The sequence below is a fragment of the Echinops telfairi genome, unplaced genomic scaffold, assembly GCF_000313985.2.
Source record: "Echinops telfairi isolate 266 unplaced genomic scaffold, ASM31398v2 ScPeMD7_7414;HRSCAF=8452, whole genome shotgun sequence".
In the NCBI taxonomy this organism is placed as follows: Eukaryota; Metazoa; Chordata; class Mammalia; order Afrosoricida; family Tenrecidae; genus Echinops; species Echinops telfairi.
Genome location: NW_022111314.1, coordinates 1,251,898 through 1,271,719, shown reverse-complemented (window position 1 = coordinate 1,271,719; position 19,822 = coordinate 1,251,898). Strand labels below are relative to the sequence as shown.

Below are 19,822 nucleotides of genomic sequence, written 5' to 3'. Positions count from 1 at the left end.
CGGAGCCCATGTAGAGACCCCCTAGAGCCCATGTAGAGACCCCCCGGAGCCCATGTAGAGACCCCCCAGAGCAGGAGACAGACGCAGGGAGAGAAGCAGCAGCGGCAGCAGAACCAGGAGGCCAGCAGGAGGCGGTGTGCAGGCGTCCCTGCCCAAGGAGGGGCGGCGAGTGTCTCTGGGCCAAGGTTACTGGTGGGATGGGGTGCCTCTGAGAGCGTAGGCGGGCCAGACGAGCAGTGCTCGCACTTGCCTGAGCAGGCGGAGGCCGGCTGGCCCGAGAGCCCTGAGTGGGGAGGGTTGGGGAGAAGCCTTCGTGGCACGGCTGAGAACAGCTGTCCTGACCCAAGAGCTGCAGCCCCAGACGATCCTGAGGTTACCTGAGCTGTAACCTGCTGCTTACCTAATATACCCGAATCAAGTGCCCCGCAGAGAAGTGGGGGCACAGTGGTGGGGGTGTCAGAATGGGTAAAAAGACTGGGGAGGGCCATTGTGCCTGACCGCTGCCTCACAGGGAGCAGCCTGGGCTGAGATGTGCACCGCTAACGGTGACACCGTCCCTCCCCCCGTGACACCCCGTCTGTGTGTACAGGGGAATGCTCTTTATGAGCTGCACCCCTGGGAACTCAACGTGGGCTGAGGCTCCCGTCCCCGAGGCCTTGGGTGGCTCCCTGGGATGCCCCTGTCTTTCTGGGCATGGAGGAGGGTGCCACCCGAGGGCGCCCTCTGCCCTGCGGCCCTGTGGGCTCTGACTGAGGCACAGAGTCACATGTCTACCATTAAGGACCCCGTCCCGAAGATGCCCTGGGCTCCCCCTGCCCAGCCCTCCCTTGGAAAGTCTGGCACCCTTGGTCTTCTCAGTCAAGCCTTTTCCAGACGCCCTGCCGCTGGGATCACAGGGGCGGCCTTTTCCTGTCTGACTCCGTTCACAGAACTGTGTGTCTGGGCTCTGCCGGCCAGGCTCTTAACTCTTCCCTCCTCACGTCCTCAGGTACCCCAGCTTGGCTTGGCTCGTGACCCCTGGGTGAGATGGGGCGGACACTGCCTGGTCCTTGCTCCCGTCTGTTCTGGCCACTGCTTGGGTCAGTGCCTTCCGAACCTGAGGCGTGGCTTGTCCAGCACGTCAGTGTGCCGAGGTGACCCGTGGGGCTTTGGGGGAGTGGTCACAGAGGCCTTTGTAATGTCTGAGCGTTCTCCTCCCTGGACAGCGCCCCCTTGTGTGGACGGGCCTCCGTGTGTTACCTTCTGAAAGGTGGCCTGGTGGCCTCCAGCGCTGGGCAGTTCCGAATAGTGTGTCTGTCATGTCTGTGTGGCCGTATGCCCCCAGGTATTGGACAGCACGGAGGGGTGGGCTTGGTGCATCCTGTGCTGGGCCTGTGTGCAGCTTATAAGGAGCCCCGGGCCCTTTCCCCAAGTGGCCCTGCCAGTTCTCACTGCCCGCAGAGGGCGCTCCCGTGCCTCCAGTGCCCTGCCAGTGCCCGGGCATGCCAGTGTTGGGTCTGAGACAGTCTCAGAGGTGTGTGTAGGCGGAGGTGGGGGTGCGGGGACCTCTGCAGAGTCTGTGGGAAAACGGCATTAGAAGACGGGGGTCTTCCGTGGACTTTTTGAAGCCCCTTGTATAATGGATAGCTACCAGTTCCCACAATACATCACTCCCGGCTTGTCTTGTTCATGAATGACACCTACCCACTCTGCCCGTTTGTTTAAAAAGCCCCAGACATATCATTTCCATCCACACTATTCTCGTGTGTAGCTCTCTTCAAAAGTACTGTTATGACACTCTAAACATTGACAATATTTCTTCCTGTCACCAGTCTGCTCAGGTTTTCAGTTGTGTAAACGTCTGTGTGGGCCTGTCTGAACTCTGCTGTAAGCATTTGCAGTTGGGTCTCTGCTCGCCCAAGTAGATTGGGGGGAGTGTTAGCGAGGTACCGTGGCTGTCCCTGTTTAAACTGGCCAGTTTGACTGTTCCGATGTGTGTGTATGTAAACGGGGCTTTAAAAGTTCATGGAAACTCCACTGCCCCGTGACTCCATTTTCCACACACGTTTTGAAGCCCCTCAAACGCATTCAGAGCTGTCACCTCCTTCTCTCCCCCCAGCCCCCTTTTTCCACGGGGGTGTGTTTGGTGAAGAAGGGGCTGCGTCCCTAGGGGAGTTGACACAGGACGTGGTGTGGATAAGTAGCGCACCATGATGGGACACCGTGGGTCCTGGGACTCTGCTTACAGAAGCTGGACTCTGTCCCAGAGCATCTCCCAGAGTCCGTCCTGCTGGTGTCTCTGCTTCCATGGGGAAGCCTGGCGCTGGGCCCAGGGGCTGGCTTCCTCGGCACTGCTGCCCCGAGTTGCCAGGGAGTGTTGTCTCCACGTCTGGGTGGCCCATGAAGCCCTGGGTGTGGAGGGCCCAGTGGGAGGCCTCGAGCTCCCTCCTCCAGAGCCAGATGGCGAGAAGCTCCCCTGGTCTGGGCCTTGCTGGCCCGGGCTGTGCTCTGCGCAGGGAGGTTGGGAAAGGCAGGGTGGAGCCTCCGCCAGATTCTACTCAACGTCCGGTCATGACCGACCTGTTTCCTGGTGCCACCCAGTGGCCAGCGCGCTTCCTCCTTGGTGTCCCCGGGAGCCTGAGCTTGAAGCGTGGCCGTGCTGCGGTCTCCGGTGTGACCCACCCTGTGACATCACTCATGCTGGTGTCACCGAGGGCAGTCATCCAGGATGCCCCCCACTCCACCCCCCATGGACTGCCTCGTGTTCCAGACCACACGGAATCCTTAGTAGTGTTGACCCTCCGTTTTAATCATAGACCAATGTGTGACAAATGCGGCCTAGATCTGTCAATGTAATCTTTCTTAGATTATCAGAATACTAACAAGAAAATTGTTTTGCAAAACCTTCCTGCATTGGATTACAACTTCTTTAGTTACTGAGCAGAAGCCTTTTTTCATTTTTACCATTTTATTACATTTTAATTACCACCTCATTCTCAAAAAAACAATTGACACAGGTTCACACACACAAGGGGGCTTCAAAAAGCTCCATGGATAATTCCGTATATATTTTTAGAAATTTTATACTGTACATTAGGTGGGGGGTTATCTATCAGATCATCGTTTTTTGGGTTTTTTTAATTCAACAACTTAAACACCCATCATACTTCCCAATAACTTGCTTTGTCACAGCGTGTCCCCCTTGTTTTCCCATCTCTTCCTTCCTTCCCCTAGTCAGCCCCTGTCTGCGCCACCCCACCCCCAACCGTCAAAGCCTGTAGTGGTCTCGTACAACACTCGCCCTCGGCATAATCTCCCCGCGTCCATCCGTGCGTGCGTGATGCGTGTCACGGATTCATCATGCTCGTTAGCGGTGCTGTTGGTCATGTCAGGTGCCACCGAGTCAGTCGTGACCCCTGACCCTTTGCACACCAGGATGAAGCGCTGCCCAGGCCTGTGCTGCTCTTCAGTTGCTGGGCTTGAGCCTGTTGAGTGGTATGCCATTACGTGTCTGTGCCACGGCGGGCTTCCCCCCCACTACGTGTCTGTGCCACACGCTTGACTTAGCCATGCCCCCCAGGGTGTGTAGGCTCCTCCGTCTGCTGTTGCGCTCAGTGCTGTGTGGACGCCACATGCGTGTGTCTGCCCGTGTCAAGTCCTGTGTCTCTGCAGGGTGTATGCCAAGGAAGGGGAAGGCTTGCCCGGCAAGATGGCATTTCTTTTTTTTTAAGATAATTTTGTTAGGGGCTCATACAACTCTTATCACAATCCATACATATATCAATTGTGTAAAACACATTTGTACATTCATTGCCCTCATCATTCTCAAAACATTTGCTCTCCACTTAAGCCCCTGACATCAGCTCCTCATTTTCCCCCTCCCTCCCTGCCCCCCCTCCCTCATGAACCCTTGATAATTTATAACTTATTGTCATATCTTGCCCTGTCCGACTCTCCCTTCACCCACTTTTCTGTTTTCTGTCCCCCAGGGAGGAGGTTATATGTAGATCCTTGTTATCTGTTCCCCCTTTCCACCCGACTCTCCCTCCACCCTCCCGGTATCGCCACTCTCACCACTGATCCTGAAGGGATCATCCACCCTGGATTCCCTGTGTTTCCACTTCCTATCTGTACCAGTGTACATCTCTGGTCTAGCCAGATTTGTAAGGTAGACTTGGGATCATGACAGTGGGGGTGGGCTGGGGGGAGGAAGCATTTAGGAACTAGAGGAAAGTGTATGTTTCATCGTTGCTACACTGCACCCTGACTGGCTTGGCTCCTCCCCAAGACCCTTCTGTAAGGGGATGTCCAATTGCTTACAGATGGGCTTTGGGTCTCCACTCCGCACTCCCCCTCATTCACAATGATATGATTTTTTGTTCTGATGATGCCTGATCCCTGATCCCTTCGACACCTTGGGTCTTCCCGGTTGTCTGGGGACGTGCCATACTGTTCTCCATCTGGTTGTATTGTTTTGTTTCTGATTTAAAATTATATATGTATGCATAGAACTTTATATCACTTTATACTTTTCTTTTTTTTTAGAGATCATTTTATTGGGGGCTCTTACAGCTCTTATCATAACCCATCCATCCATTGAGTCAAGCACATTTGTACATTTGTTGCCATCATCGTTTTCAAAACATTTTCTTTCTACTCGAGCCCTTGGTATCAGCTCCTCTTTTCCCCTCCTACCCTTGGTAAATGATCAATTATTGTTTTCATATCTCACATGGTCTGCTGTCTCCCTTGGTCCCAGTGTGAGTGTGTGTGTGTGTGAATCTCTTGATCACGTGCTGCTTCACAGCCCCAGCAGCAGCCGCTGAGGGTGAGCCTCCACATCCTCTCCTGTCTCTCTGCTGCCATGAAGTGGTAGCTCACGTTGTTGAGAGCTGCATCTCTTGGATGGCTAGTGGCCAGGAGCACATCCTCTCGTTTGTGGGTGCTTTTTAAAAAGCACCCATCTGCTCGCCATGGATGGATCCTGGTGTCAGGTCCACTCCCCACGTCTCTGTTCTTGAGCCAACCTGTGCTCTTGTCCACCTCTTCTCTGCCCACCTGTCATTGAGATGGACTTCAAGGACAGTCCACGGAGGGGCTAGAACAGGCTTCTAACCTGAGGTTTCTGATGGCTAAGCATGTCAACCGCTCCCTCCTAGATCCCCAGTGCCTGTTGGAGGGCTCCCCACCCCCACGAGGAGGCTACTCCTGTGCCCTCGATGTAGCTCCGACATGGCGATGCCATAGGAGACCACGCAGCAGGGCCGCGGGACGCGCAGGCTGCTGAAGGATGACCAGTGAAGAAGAATTCTTTGACGCCGTCACAGGTGAGTCAGAAGGGAGACTGCACCGTCAGTGCGAGCTGCCGAGTGACACGCCCGGAAAGCTGAGTCTGCGCCCCGCCATGGGATGGACTCGGGGTCTTTGAAATTCACGTGGCAGTGGGTGCTCCTGTATTTCTTGGGAAGCAGACTTGACTCTTGTGAATGGGACCGTTTGAAGCTTTCTGCCTCACAGCCACGCAGTAGACGGTCAGAGGCAGACTTTGACAGACCTCCGTTTGTTTCTGTCCGTGTGCAGGCTTTGATTCTGATCACTCTGGGGAGTTTTCCGAGGCGAGCCAGAAGCTCCCTGGAGGGCTTTCTTTGGACACCAGCACAAGTCAGAGGGTCAACAAAACCCAGGAAAGGCCTTCCCAAGAGAATGGACTTCACACACACAGGTACATGGTCTTGTGTAAGCCAACAGGGCCCGTGCCTCTCTGAGTGTGCTGCTGCAGGGACCCTCAGCCCCACGGAGCGTCCACAGACAGCCAGGTGCGGTGGACCGTGACCTCGGGACAAGACACAGCGTCCCAGGCCTCTGTTCCTGATGTCCAGAGCTCAGAGGACGATGGGTTTCAATGCCTGGGGCCCTTTAATGGTTCTCCCCCACTGGTCAGATGATCACATCCCCATATCTGTCCCTGGAGCGCTGTCCGAGCTGAGTCAGGGAGATGGGTGGTGCCCAGGGCTCTGCCGGTGCCTCGCCCACATCCTGCTCCTCCAGGAGACCCCGCCAGCCTGTCTTTGGGCTCTGTGAGACGCACTCGCCTTGCCTCCATCAGGACGGGGTGCCTGTGCCTGTACAGCCAGGACCACACCTCCTGACCTTCCCTCTCCCTGCAAGTCAGGCCTGCGGAAGAGGCCTCGTCAGTGGATGAGGACACAGCTCGGAGAAGCTGGCCAAGCAGCAGGCTGGGCTCTGTGGCCTGGAGACTGTAGTCGTGGGACGGGGTGGCTTCTGTGCACACATCTGATTGGTGTTTTAGCTCCAGTGGTCCCTCCAGGACCCCTCACCTCCCATCCTTTTCTTCCTGCAGTAGGGGCCATGGGGGCCCGTCTCTGGAGTACTGCTCAGGCATAGCCCTTTCCTCTTAGGGTGATGGTGATACCACCCTCTCATCTCCCAGAGGACTGGGTCCTTCGGGAGTCGTGGAGCCCTTTCTCAGTGACCTGCCCTGTCCTCTGAGGTCATGGCTGGGGCTCCCTGGCCCCGTGGAGGAATGGTCAGCAGTGCCCCTCTCTTGTGGAGTGCTGGTCACTGCTCCGCTCTCCCCCAGCTGTGCCACCACAGCATCTACTGGAGGCACAGGTGCAAGCAAGGCCGAGGGAGGCAGAGTGGTGGAGCAGCTCTGCCCTGAGCCTGCCCATGGCTCCTGCCCACTGAGCAGCACACACACACACACACACACACACACACACACACACACGCACTTACGTCTCTAGGTGGCTATTTAGCACAGCGCGCCCGTGGAGTTTAGCTGTCAATCACGGGGTCCCTGTTGGTCTGTCCTCTGCAGGACATGCCTGCCCGCCCCCACGTTCACCAGGAGCGACTTCAGCGTGTGGAGCATCCTGAAGAAGTGCATTGGCTTGGTGAGTGGGGTGGACGTCCTGGGCGCAGCTGGAGCATGGCCCCTCCTGTGGGGGACCACCGGGTGTTTGCCCACAGCCTGAGGTCAGCCGAACACAGCAGGAAGGAAGGGCCACATGTGGCCCAGGCACAGTGGAGCCGGGGGCACTGAGGCCTGCGAAGCCAGGTGCCACCACTGCCCACAGGCCCTCGCCCTTCATGTGCTCAGCCCGTCCCAGCCCTCGCCCAGAGAAAACTGCATGCTGTCTTCAGCCAGCTTTTGACTTTGAGGTAATTTTAGACCTCGGGAAAGTTGCAAGAATAGTTCCGAGCACTCCCGGGGCGCTGCACCCTGCCTCCCTGATATTGCCGCTCTCGCAGAGCCAGTTACTGAGACAGGTCATCTGACAGCAGCCCTGGTGACTCAGTGGGTTGCAGTTTGGGCCCACCAGCTGCTCATTGGGGGAAGGAAGGGCCCCTCCCCTGTGCTCGGTGTGCAGGTCGCTGTAGTCAGAGGGGGCTCCGTGGCAGGGATGAGGGGAGAGCTGTCACTCGACAGGTTTTACTGTTTCACCAGCTCGTCCACTGGTGGGGCTTCCCTGTGGCAGGGTCCCACCCAGGGCCCCCAGGACTCCAGTCGCCATGTTGCCCACTCTCCCACCCATGGCTGTGCCCTAGCCTCCTGGTCCCTGAGCTTGTGTGCTTGTGCGGGTGGTTCTCATCTTCTCTCCTCACTGAGCGGATGGGCAAGAAGACACAGGTGGGTGGGGGTGCCTGTCCTGGCGCTCGGTGCCCCCTGACCGGTCTTCTCTTGCCATGAAGAAGCTTCTTGAGGAAGAAACTGGGCCTGTGGGTCGTGCCCTGTTTCTCCACCTGATTTGCTCTTGTTATTGTTTCTGTCCGTGGTGTCCCTGCCAGTTGTCACCGTGTGGCTCTGAGGGTGCATGGAGAGACCTCTCCTCCCTTCGAAGTCTGCTGACTGGACTTCTCCTATCAGGGAGCCATGCCCCTTCCGCCTTAAGAAGGCCTGGCCCCATCCCTCTGTGTGCCCAACCGTCCTGTGGGCCGTGACCGGCACTGTCATTCGTGAGGGCTCGCCAGTATCGTGCTCGCCGTGGGTGCTCCTGCCCCGCTGCGGCCCTGGCCGACCTTCTGACACGGTGCATGCTAGTGTCCTCCTGTGGTCTCCCTGCCTGCCCTGGAGCCGTTTTCTGGGTGCTGGGGGTGCTCGTTGCTGGTGGGCTGTCCCTGGTCCCAGATCCGCCCCAAGTGAGCGCTAGAGAAACCCAGCAGGTGTGCCCTGACCCTGCCTGCCTGTCGGCATGCCCGGGCGCTTGCTTCCCGAACAACAGACCCGGCACGCTCCTCTTTCACTCACATTCCCTCCTGCCCTCACGCCCAGGGGCCCACGGCAGGTCTGTCCAGAGCCTGAAAGGTGGCTCGAGTTTGACTGTTCACAGCTCTCACCATGCAGCTTCTCCACACTGAGTGACAGCGCGGCCCTGTCACGGATCCCCACCACTTATGACCATGTGCCTTCACCCACTGCCAACTTTTCATCTGCGCGTTTCCTGTGTGCCTCTAATGGCGGAGGCGTGGCTTCACACCCATGTACACGCCACGTTACCTGCTTCAAGCGCGCCCTCCTCCAGTGTCTCAAAGCACCCTGTGTGCCCTGATCCCCAGGCGTCCCGCACGCGTCTCCGTGCCAGTCCACTGTGGCCACGGTCTTTGTCAGGAGACCTGCAAGCCCCTCTGTGTCTGCCCCTGTGGACGGCAGAGCCACGAGGCTTAGTGCCCAGACCACTGATTGGCCAGGAGCGACTGGCATGTCGGTGACTCTGGTGCGAGGGCTGGAGTGCAGGGTATGTAGGGCTCCCAGACCACACCTTCGCTACAGGCGCCAGCGGGTCACGTCCTGTGTCTTCCTCGCACACTGGGCTCCACCTGCTGGATGTCCGAGGGTGCTGTGTCCTACACAGCCTGCGCCTTCACTGCCTGGGGAGCTCAGGAAAGGGCCACAGATGGGCTGCCGGCCTGGACTGTTTCCAGGTCTTTCACTCGGTGTCCCCGCAGACGCAGGCTTACCTGCGCTTTGCTGTGTGTGTCTGCGCTCTCCCACACGGGCACCCTGCTTTCAGCAACACTGGAGGCGGAGGAGAGGGAGAGTCACTCTTAATGACTGACTCACTTGCTTTCCCCACACCCAAGACAGGCCTATATCCAACCCCCACCATACTACCAGGCAGGTGTGTCCTGGGGAGAGAGTGCGTGCGTGCGTGCGTGTGTCTCCTCGGAGCTCCGTGTCTGAGGGTCCACTGATGTCACCCACCTCTCGAACAGTCTGTGTGTGCCCTGGAATGAGTGTGCGCATGCCCACTGTCCCTCAGCGCCGTGTCCCCCTCACTGAGGACACACACAGCCACCCTGCTCTGGAACAGTCTCTGTGTGTTCTTGGAGCCCGGATCCTGAGGGGTCCGTCCACCTCTCTGGGGAGTTCTAGAACCTTCCCAGCTGCTGTTCTTGTACGTAAGCTACTCAAGAAGTGACATCGGGTCCCTGGTCTCATTTTACTGTTGGCGTTGAGACGCTGCTTTTTAAAGCTCAAGTTTGTTTGGAATTCTGGGCCCAAAGTCAAATGTACTAAAGAAGGTACATTCTATTCAAGGAGGCTCACTCCCTGCCCCCGCCGTGGGGAGGAGAAAGGTGCCATCGGGGGGCCCGGGCCCGAGTCTGTCGGGAAGGCTCCCCAGGTCCCGCTGGAAAGTTGACCTCCAGGCCCCGTCACATCTCACACTGGAGTTTGCAGCCCGCGGGCCTTGCCCTGGCCTCACCAGTGGCCAGCGAGGGCATCCCATGGGTGACTCGCCATGCTCGGTGCCACTCAGCCGGGGCGGCTCCCTCACTGAGGCACTCAGCGGCCTGTGCCCCTGCCAGTCTCTGCTGGGCACCTGGGCTGTGGCTGCTCTCTCACTGACTCAAACTGTGCCGCCATAGAGCTCAGCTGGTCAGCCCTTGCTGACCAGGGTCTGTGGGTGGGGCTGAAGGAGGGTGGCCCACCTGTCCAGGACCCTTCCTGTCTAAGACCCCTTCCTAACCAGGCCCCCATGCTTCTCCACAGGTGTCCTAGGTGCCTGCTCTGAGGGGCTGTGGGGGTCACAGGTCAGGGGGAGGGCCCATGTCCGTCTAGAGTGGCCTAGGCCCCATGCCCTTGGGCAGTTCCAGCTGCGTCAACCTTCTCCTCTGCCCTCCCTCAGTGCTGCTCCGTGGAGCGGGGCTATGTGGCCATCCGGGGTGCATCTGGTGTCCCAGGCCCCATTCCTACCTCTGCCCCTCCTGCAGGAGCTGTCTAAGATCACCATGCCCATCGCCTTCAATGAGCCACTCAGCTTCCTGCAGCGCATCACGGAGTACATGGAGCACGTCCGCCTGCTCCACACCGCCTCCCGCCAGGCACAGCCACTGGAGCGCATGCAGGTGGGCGGGCGCCTCGGGCCACTAGGCACTGGGGCCGTGTGAGCACGTGTGCACTGGAGCCCTGTGAGTGCGTGTGCACTGGAGCCCCATGAGTGTGTGCACTGGAGCCCCATGAGTGTGTGCGCCAGAGCCCCGTGAGCGTGCGTGTGCACTGGAGCCCCGTGAGCACCTGTGTGCACTGGAGCACTGTGAGTAGGTGTGTGCACTGGAGGCAGACGTTGCCCTCCTACAGGCGCGCAAGAGCTTTGAGGAAGTGGTACTGTGACCAGGTGGACCCCCGGAAGTTCTGCCCCCCAAAGCCTGTCACGGGGCCGAGCATCACCCAGGGCCGTCTCCTGACAGGCTGGCCTGCACCCTCTCGCTTTCTTGCAGACGGTGGCTGCGTTTGCCGTGTCAGCTGTGGCCTCGCAGTGGGATCGGACCGGCAAGCCCTTCAACCCGCTGCTGGGAGAGACGTATGAGCTGGTGAGGTGAGGAGCCCAGCCCCCAGCACTGTCTGCCGGCCAGCGAGCAAAGGGAGGGCTCAGTGGCAGGGGTGGGAGGAGTGTGCCGTGCCCTCCCGGCAGAGCCCGGCCAAACAGAGGCAGCAGCCTGGGCCAGATCCAGGCATGCGGGCCATGGCCGGTATGTGAAAGGGGTGCAGTATTGTGAGGGGCTCACATTTGATCGTGGTGGAAAGAGATGTATGAACACACCTCACCTCGCCCTGCTGTCCCCAAGCCCGTGATGTCTGCACCCGGAAACTCCCCGCCCACCCTGCCTGAGCACGCCATCTCCGACAGCACGTGCTCGCTCTGCCCACGCTCTCGGAATGCTGCTGCACAGTCTAGTGTCCGCATCACTCTGACAAACACGGGGCATGGAAAACCTGGCAACCCTGCCTTCGTGGCTTTGCTGCGTGCAGTGAGCAGAGCTGAGCGGGCATTGTGCCCGAGGGCGGCAAGGTGTACAGTCCCCTGGGCAGACCATCCCACCAGGGGGTTAGTTCTGACTCCAGGGGAAGGTTGTCGGTGCATCCACCAGCGCCTCAGAGGCACGGGGGCGAGGGTGCAAAGCTGGACCCGAGCACGTGCTCGGTGGGAAACAAGCTGACGGGCATCAAGCTGACCACATCTATGAGACGGGACCACGGAGAAGCTCCACATCATCAGTGGAACAGACTACCAGTTGCTCCTATGTAAGCTCAGGTTGGAGTTGAAGGAAAGGAAAACCAGTCCACGAGAGCCAAAGACATCTTGGAGTCCACCCACCTGCACGTTGAGAACATTCAAGCAGATTGAGGCATTGCACACGAGACCGGCCGATGGCGGGACATCCCCACCGTCATGCGTAAAGAAAGCACAAGTCACGAAGAAGCACGGGCCCAAGGGGGCGTCAGAAGAGACTCTGAAACTTGCTCTGTAATGTGGGCAGCTAAGCCACGTGGAGGAAGTGAAGTCAAATAGCGGAGCAGAGGTTTCAGAAGACACAGTGAAGGGTCACCGTGGGATGTGTGAGGCCCAGAATTGGAAAACCAAGAAGAACCCTTTTGGCAGATCTTCAGCTGAGAGAACGAAAGGTAAACTCAAGCCTCGAGCTGTAATCTCGAACTAGTCTATGGACAAAATATCCTCAAAAGAAGATGGGAGGAGTACACAGTCGCTGCACCAGACTGAACTAATCGACCTCCACGATTTCAGGAGGTGCCACCTGATCAAGAACCAAGGGTTGACGGACGGACGGATGGACGCAGGAAGTTCCACTGCGCAGAGAGCATGAACCACAGACCAGGCTCCAGGACAGACGGACTGCCAACCGACAGGTCTCAACAAGGTAACAAAGCACAGGAAGCACTCTTCTGTACCCAGATCTTGGGAGACGACCAGGAGAGATCCACATTGTCCCCCGCAGTCCCCCAATTATAGAACAGTGTCGTTGATAGCAGCGCCGGGGACGTGTGTGGAAGGTGGTTCAACGGTGGCTGCAGCGGTACATTTACAGAGAGCTGCCAGAGGCTCAGGCCAGATCAGAGGGGGACACCAAACAGGGACCTCATTGCTGACGAGAGAAGGGTCTTGGCTGAAAGCAGAGAGTGCCAGAAAGATGCTGACTGTGGGCCACCCAATCTATGGACGAATCCCAATCCATGTCTCATCACTGTCTCATGCGGACCCGTACCTGAACCACCCGGCAGTTGTGAGCATGGAGCCAGGAAATACTGCTGGCTGAGAGTCTGCAGAGGAGTGTGTCAGGCTGTGTCCTCTCACCACCCTCATCAGTCAGAGCTGGGCGCGCTGACGAAGAGCCCGGCGCCAGGCTCGGAGGAAGGCAGGTGACACGGCCCCGCTGGCTGAAAATGGGGACCTGAAGCACTTGCTGGTGAAGATCAAGGATCGCAGCCTTCCGTGTGGGCGACGACTTCACGTGAAGAAAACAAGAGTCCGCACAGCTGGGCCGACAGGCGACGTCCCGATAAATGGAGAGAAGATGGGATTGTCGGGTGCGCCTTGCTCGGTCCACAGTGAGTCTGAAAGCAGCATTCAAGGGGCCCAAAGCGCGCTGCACTGCACATGTGCCGCACCAGCCCCTGCGCTGCACTGCACATGTGCCGCACCAGCCCCTGCTCAACTCTTGAGAAGCGAGGAGCTTGCTTTCAGGACTCAGGTGTGTGACCCAAGCCATGGGATTTTCATTGACCCACATGCAGTGAGAGCTGGACACTGAATAAGGAGGACCGAAGGGGTCGAGGCATTGAATTGGGGTGCTGGGGAAGGAGGTGGGAAGCACCCTGGACTGCTGCAAGGACAGACACATCTATTTATGGACAGAGTGCGCCTTAGAGGCAAGCATGGCCAGACTTCCGCACGTGTGCACTGGCCACGTTGTCAGGAGAGACCAGTCCCTGGAGGAGGGCAGCACTTGGTAAAGTGGAGAGGGAGTGAAACAGAGCAAGGCCTTGGACCCCGTGGCTGCAACCAGGGGCCCGAACACCGAGAGTCCACCCGGCCATGGCACCCAGTCAGCGCCTGGAAGGCCCTAAAGAGACAAGACGCGCTATTGGTGGAGTGAGGGCCACAGCGCCCTCCTCGCCCCCAGGGTGTGCTCGGGAGCAGGTGAGGAGAGTCTCCCGTCATTGCCCACGTCCACAAGTCTGTGTGCTGTGACCTTCCAGCTGACGCTGGGCATACTGGGGATGGTTAAGAGACTAGAGAAAGAGTGCAGTATGGGCACTGCATCTCAGACGGGCTAAAAGAACAGGGACAACCCACGATGCATCCTAAAGCGAGCCACACCACACTGTCCCCGTCCCAGCAGCTTTGTGGGGAGCGTGGGCAGAAGTTTCACAGGTGGACAGGACGATGCCTGAGGCCCAGTGTGCCCCTGTGCGGGAGTCTGGCCCGCGGGGTGCGCCTGAGTGCCGCACAGACAGGCCACCCCTCGCTCAGCAGCACCCCCACCCCTGCTCGTCGTCTTGTCCGCTAAAAATACTCTCTCTTTTCTCAGGCAAGCGTTCACTTTGTAAATTACATACCTTGGCAGGCAACCTTTCAGTTCTCAACTTTCCTTCTTCTGAAATGATTGGGAATTCTGATTCCAGTTAAGTTAGTAATTATGTCGTTTCGCTTTTGTAATTTTTAACGACTACACCTGTAGGTGTGTGCACAGTTCCGGAGCAATTAAAAACTGACATTTTTATTGAAAAAGAGAGTATTTTAAAAAGCCGTGTTTCCTGGCCAGGAATATCTCAGCGGCTAAGATTTTCTTCCTGAAGGAATCCAGCCTTGTCCGAGGGGAAGAGCCGCCGCACCCACCCTCCCCGGGCCTCCTCTCAGGGTGGGGGCGGCACTGTGGTGTCAGTGGCTCCAACGGGTGCTTGTAGACCTGTGCTGGGGTCTTGAGGGGTCCTCGAGAGCAGGGGGCTCGGGGGCTGGTTTGGCTTGGTGGCCAGACCTGCTCTTGCCGGCCGATGGCTTCACTCAGCGGGCTCATTTTCTGGCCCCCGTTTCCCTCGATCTAGGGAAGACCTGGGGTTCCGGTTCATATCAGAGCAGGTCAGCCACCACCCTCCTGTCAGCGCGTTCTACGCGGAAGGGCTGGCTCGGGACTTCATCTTCCACGGCTCTATCTACCCGAAGCTGAAGTTCTGGGGCAAGAGTGTGGAAGCCGAGCCCCGTGGGACCATCACCCTGGAGCTGCTGCAGTAAGTGTGCCCTCTGCTGCCCTGCCTGCCCCACCCAGCCGCTCACCAGCTTCTCTGGGCTGGGGCCTGGCGGCAGCAGGACTACCCCCAAGCTTACTTTGCCGTGTGCTCCTGGGGCGCAGTAGCCACTGGTATAGGCCATTTGCCACTAGAGGACAAGTGGCCTAAGACCCAGGCGCTGGTCACTGCCCAGGGTCCCAGGCTGAGGCACTAGGTAAGGCTAGAGGGTGGTCCAGGCCTCCCTTGAGCAGTTGAGCTGGGCTCGTGCTTCCTCCCGCGCCAATTCTCCCGGAGCCCTCTCTGCCCTCCGGTGGCTTTGCAGTCACCTGGTCATGCACCTGTGAGTCGCCTCGTCTCTCGCCCTCATGGTCACACACCCGAGAGCCATCTCTGCTCTCCCGTGGACTCTCGCCTGCGTGGTCACGCACGGGTCTGGATGTTTCCGTGGCAAGCTTTGCTGCTGTCCCAAGGGAAAGGCAGAATTGATGTCAAACACACACTGAATAAGCAGCTGGCTTCGCGCAGTTCCAAGACTTCTGCTGACGACCCTGCTGCCAGCCTGGGCCCCAGGCCATGTGGGCCTGTGCAGCCCATGGCTCTGACGCGGGCTGTGCCCCCGCCCCCCCAGGCAGAATGAAGCATACACGTGGAGCAACCCCGTGTGCTGTGTGCACAATGTCATCATCGGCAAACTGTGGATTGAGCAGTACGGCACCGTGGAGATCTTGAACCACAGGTCAGGCCCTGCCCCGCCCTCCTACGTGCTACCCTCAAGATGCCACCCCTCTGAGCGCGTGCTGGCTGTCTTCGGTGTCACTCACCTTCTCCACTGCCCCCTTTGTGATGCTGTCAGCCCTCGCCACAGCCCGTCTGGGGACATCCCTGGGCCCCTTGGCCCCTTCCCGCCCAGCCTGTGCCCAGCCGTGCTGAGCTCCCTGTCCGCCTGTCTGCCCCTCAGGACCGGGGACAAGTGTGTGCTGCATTTCAAGTCCTGCGGGCTGTTCGGGAAGGAGTTGCACAAGGTGGAGGGGCACATCCAGGACAAGAAGTAGGTGGCACTGCGCCCGCCGCCCCCAGCTCCCGGGGTGGGCCCATGGCCCCAGGAGGGAGAGGGCAAGGCTGCGTGTGCAGAGCGATCCCCAGGGCAGGGCTCCTGGGAGCCTGGCCTTCCTGAGGCCCGAGTCTGGTCCTGCTGCCCTTCGTACGGTCGGAGGGGACATTGGCGCTGGAGCACGGTGGGAGCTGGGACGCCACCACTACTGTGTCTGCACAGACGTGCCAGGGCCCAGGAGCCTACTCACGATCCCCGGCTCTGGCATGTTTCCTGGGGTGCCCGCATCGGGATACTTCTCTGATCTTTTGGCACTCTGATTAAGCCGTTTGGGGGGGGGACACTTCCCCTTAGAAGTAGGGGTGCCCACCCTGGGGACCCCTGTCATTCACTGGTTCAGACAGCCCTTGAAAGACAGGCCGCAGACCGAGGGCTGGTGAGCCTGGCACAGCCAGCAGCATGCAGTCCTGTTCCCACTGTTTCTTCTCCCACCCCAACACCCCCCCAGGCCTGGCCACCCTTCACAGCATGAGAGCGAGCCTGTGCCGGCAGGGCCAGCCACCACGGGCCTCTGCATGCCCCTCTTCCTGCTGCCCTGACCCTGCTCGGGCAGGCACACCCTTGGCCTGGGGCCGGGCTGGAAGGGTCCCCGGCGGTCCTGCAGTAAGCCAGGCTGCTCGCGGCTGAGGCGGGGCAGCCGCTGGTGTGGGAACAGCTGTCTGTGTGACAGGAGACAGGTCTGGCAGACACACCGCGGAGCGTACACAGCCAGTGTGTTTAAAATAGCGTCTGCCACGCCTCCTCCTTGCCCTGGCGTGAGGAGGAGGAGGAGCGTTCTGACGGTGTGACTGATTCTCAGTGGGGCCCCTGTCCTGGGACCAGTGCCGAGCTGCCCCTCAGGCTGTCAGCAAACAGGCCGGGGCGAGGGCGAGGGTGCAGCACATTGAGATGAGAAGCTTATCATTGCTGTTCACTTGATTTCCAAACATTCCATCCGGCGGCAGCAAGAAGAAGCTCTTCATCATCTACGGCAAGTGGACAGAGTGTCTGTGGGGCATAGACCCTGCTGCCTACGAGTCCTTCACGAAGCAGGAGAAGAGGGGCGAGCACGTCAGAAAACCAAAGCCGGTAAGATACAGGACACCCCCAGGGTGGGCAAGGGGGTCCTGGGCCAGTGCCTGAAAGGAGCCATGCCCTACCTTACAAATCCGACTAGACCAGAGGATGTGCACTGGTACAGATAGGAACTGGAAACACAGGGAATCCAGGGCGGATGATCCCTTCAGGACCAGTGGTGTGAGTGGCGATACTGGGAGGATAGGGTGGAAAGGGGGAACTGATTACTAGGATCTATATATAACCTCCTTCCTGGGGGACAGACAACAAAAAAGTGGGTGAAGGGAGTGGATAAGATATGACAAAATAATAATAATTTATAAATTATCAAGGGTTCATGAGGGAGGAGGGGAGGGGGGAGGGAAGGGGGAAATGAGCTGATGCCAAGGGCCTAAGTGGAGAGCAAATGTTTTGAGAATGATGAGGACAACGAATGTAAGTATGTCCTTTATACAATCGATGTATGTATGGATTGTGGTAGGAGTTGTATGAGCCCCCAAGAAAATGATTTAAAAGGAGAAAGGAGCCATGCCAGCACACCACAGGAGGGCGTAGCACTCGCAGAATCAGTGAGGGAGCCAGGATGCGTCTGTCAGAGTGAGCACCGAGGGAGCCACAGTGGAAGTGCCTGTGTTGAGCCTGGCTCTGATGGTGGAATTTACACACAGGGAATTGTATCTGAAGTGTTAACTGGGTTTGGGGGTCTCTTGGGCCCTTCCCGGCCCCAAGGTATCCGAGGGGACCTGCTGAAAACCGTTCCTTTCTGGAAGCTGGTTTCTTCTTTAAAAGCACCTCTGCTTCCTGCACCTGCCTTGGCCTAGAACTGGTTTTAAAACTGAGTGACTGTCAGTTCTGCTTGTTGGGTCCCAGCAGCAGGTCACATAGGAAGGGGGAATGGGGAGGAAAGGTGAGGGGCTTCTCTCCTGGGGAAAGCGCCCCTGCTGTCTGTGGTGGGAGGGGGGCGGGGCTGGGAGGCTTTGGGTCCCCTGTTGCCCCGGTAACCGGGCAGAGAGCACGCTGCCCGCCGCACTGGGAGCCTTGTTTGCCGCTTTTCACAGCCTCTTCTTCCAGTTCCCACAGTTGAACAAACAGGCCATGCGGCCTGGCTGAGCGGTCAGTCTCTTGAGGCAGGTGTCCGTGCAGAGGACGGTTGGAGCAGGGCGGGGCTTCTTCCTCAAAGAAGGATGAGGACCCGTACCCTGGGTCCACCTGGACGCCCCCCATGACCAACCAGGGTCAGGGCCCTCCAGCCCCCACCCCCACCCTGAGCGCAGCCAGGCCCGTGAGCGGCAGCTCTGTTGCAGGAGAGCAGTGCTGAGAAGATGGACCGCGATGTGGCTGACAGCGTGCCTGAGACGCAGGAGACGGTCCAGGTCATCCCGGGCAGCCGGCTGCTCTGGCGGATCAACTCACGGCCCCCCAACTCGGCCCAGGTCTGTGCCTGCCTCCCCTCTCTGTCTGCACACCAGGCTGGTTCCTGCCCTCTCCCTCTGGGTGGGAGGCAGGTAGAGCAGACCTCCGGTGGGGGCGGGGGCATGTACATGGTGGTGCATTAGGACGGATGCTGTCACAGCCCCAAGGCCCACGCAGAAGCCTGGACAGAGGGACAGTGGACACAAACGTGGGGCTGTGGGCCGGGCTGGGAGCAGCAGGGCAGGGGTGGGTTGGGGGCCCCCGTGGGAAGCAGGTGGGGCCCCAGATGCAGAGTGGACAGTCAGGGTGTGGGGAGGGAGGAGGGCCGGCAGCTGGCAGACGAGCCTGTGCCTGCAGATGTATAACTTCACCAGCTTCACTGTCAGCCTGAACGAGCTGCAGGCCGGCATGGAGGATAGCCTGGCGCCCACAGACTGCCGCCTGCGCCCCGACATCCGCAGCATGGAGAATGGCCTCTTGGGTAGGTGTTCTCAGAGCCCAGTGCCTCTCCAGGCCAGGCCACCCTCCCCCGACAGACTCCTGTGGTCCCCTGCCCCCTGTCTCAGACCATCTTTCACAACAGCCGCCGCCGGGCTTATTCCCCGGCTCCGTGGTCAGTGGGCCCCGCTGTCCCAGCGGTTGCCTGCCAGGCCACCATGGCCTGCACGTCACATCTGACCAGACCTGCTGCCCGGGGCGGGGTCTGTGTCCTCTGGAGCAGCACACTTCCTCCGGGACCCTCGGCCAGCAGACGGGGCTGTGCTCGGTACCGCCCGTCCGTCTCCTTCCCTCCCTCAGCGAGCACTCGTGCTGGGCCCTCTCAGAGCACCTCCCCCACCCCACGGGGGCACACTGGCCTTGGGTTTCTCCACGTCCTCGTAACACAGTGTGAGGCTGGGTTCTCCCAGGCTGCAGAGCAGGAGGCTCTCCTGATGGCCCCCCTTCCAGTGACCGGCGAGCCCCCTCACACCGCCCATCTGCTTGGCCTAGATCTGGCGAGCCAGGAGAAAGAGCGCTTAGAGGAGAAGCAGCGTGAAGCCCGGCGGGCACGCGCCCGGGAGGGGACCGTGTGGCGGACCAGGTGAGGAGGGGCCTCCTGCTCTCGGGGTTGGGGACCGGCCCTGGGACTCCCAGCCCCTTCTCCAGTGGGGCGCGCTCTCCCTAGGAGACTGCTGCCGTGCCCACGTGGGTGCCAGCGAAGACTCCCAGAGAAGCTTGTGCCGTGGGGACGTTGGGGCCCAAGGTGCCCACTGGCTCCACTGGGCTCCCGTGGAGCCCTCATGGGGCCAGTGACCGTGCCACATGGCTGACCTCTGTCCATGCACTTCATGTCGCACACACACCACAGGGCAGGTGGGGGTGGGCGGCCGGCCACAGCACCACTCAGACTAGACGCAGTGGGGACGCCTGACGCTGCAAACAGCCTCTGTCCCTCCGCCCCCGCCCAGCTCCTGCAGGGCTTTGCTCGCCGTCCCCCAGCGAGCACGCGGCAGTGAGGGTCCACTCGGCCCTGATGAAAACGCGGGCGCCGTGTAGGCACGTGGAGAGAGGCGCCCTGACGGACGCGCAGCAGGCACGTGCCTGGTGCTCGCTGGGGCTGTTGTGGAGACCCACGTGTGGCTGTCCTCCCAAAGATGACAGCCGGGGAAGCCCTGTGCCGCCCTTCTGCCCGGCATGCGCTTTCCAGACCCCAGAATGCTCCCTGTGGTGCG

General features: G+C 59.4%; 1 protein-coding gene across 1 annotated transcript; it reads left to right on the top strand.

Annotated features, from left to right (window-relative positions):
• Window positions 1-5,139: 5,139 nt before the first annotated feature.
• Window positions 5,140-19,195, top strand: OSBPL2 (oxysterol binding protein like 2). The gene is made up of 12 exons (XM_004716048.2): window positions 5,140-5,306; window positions 5,560-5,701; window positions 6,821-6,896; window positions 10,216-10,350; window positions 10,723-10,820; window positions 14,348-14,530; window positions 15,159-15,266; window positions 15,489-15,578; window positions 16,586-16,709; window positions 18,002-18,130; window positions 18,468-18,591; window positions 19,101-19,195. The coding sequence occupies exons 1-12, from the start codon at window positions 5,270-5,272 to the stop codon at window positions 19,193-19,195; spliced, it is 1,341 nt and encodes a 446-aa protein (XP_004716105.1). The 5' UTR covers window positions 5,140-5,269.
• The last annotated feature ends 627 nt before the right edge of the window (window positions 19,196-19,822 follow it).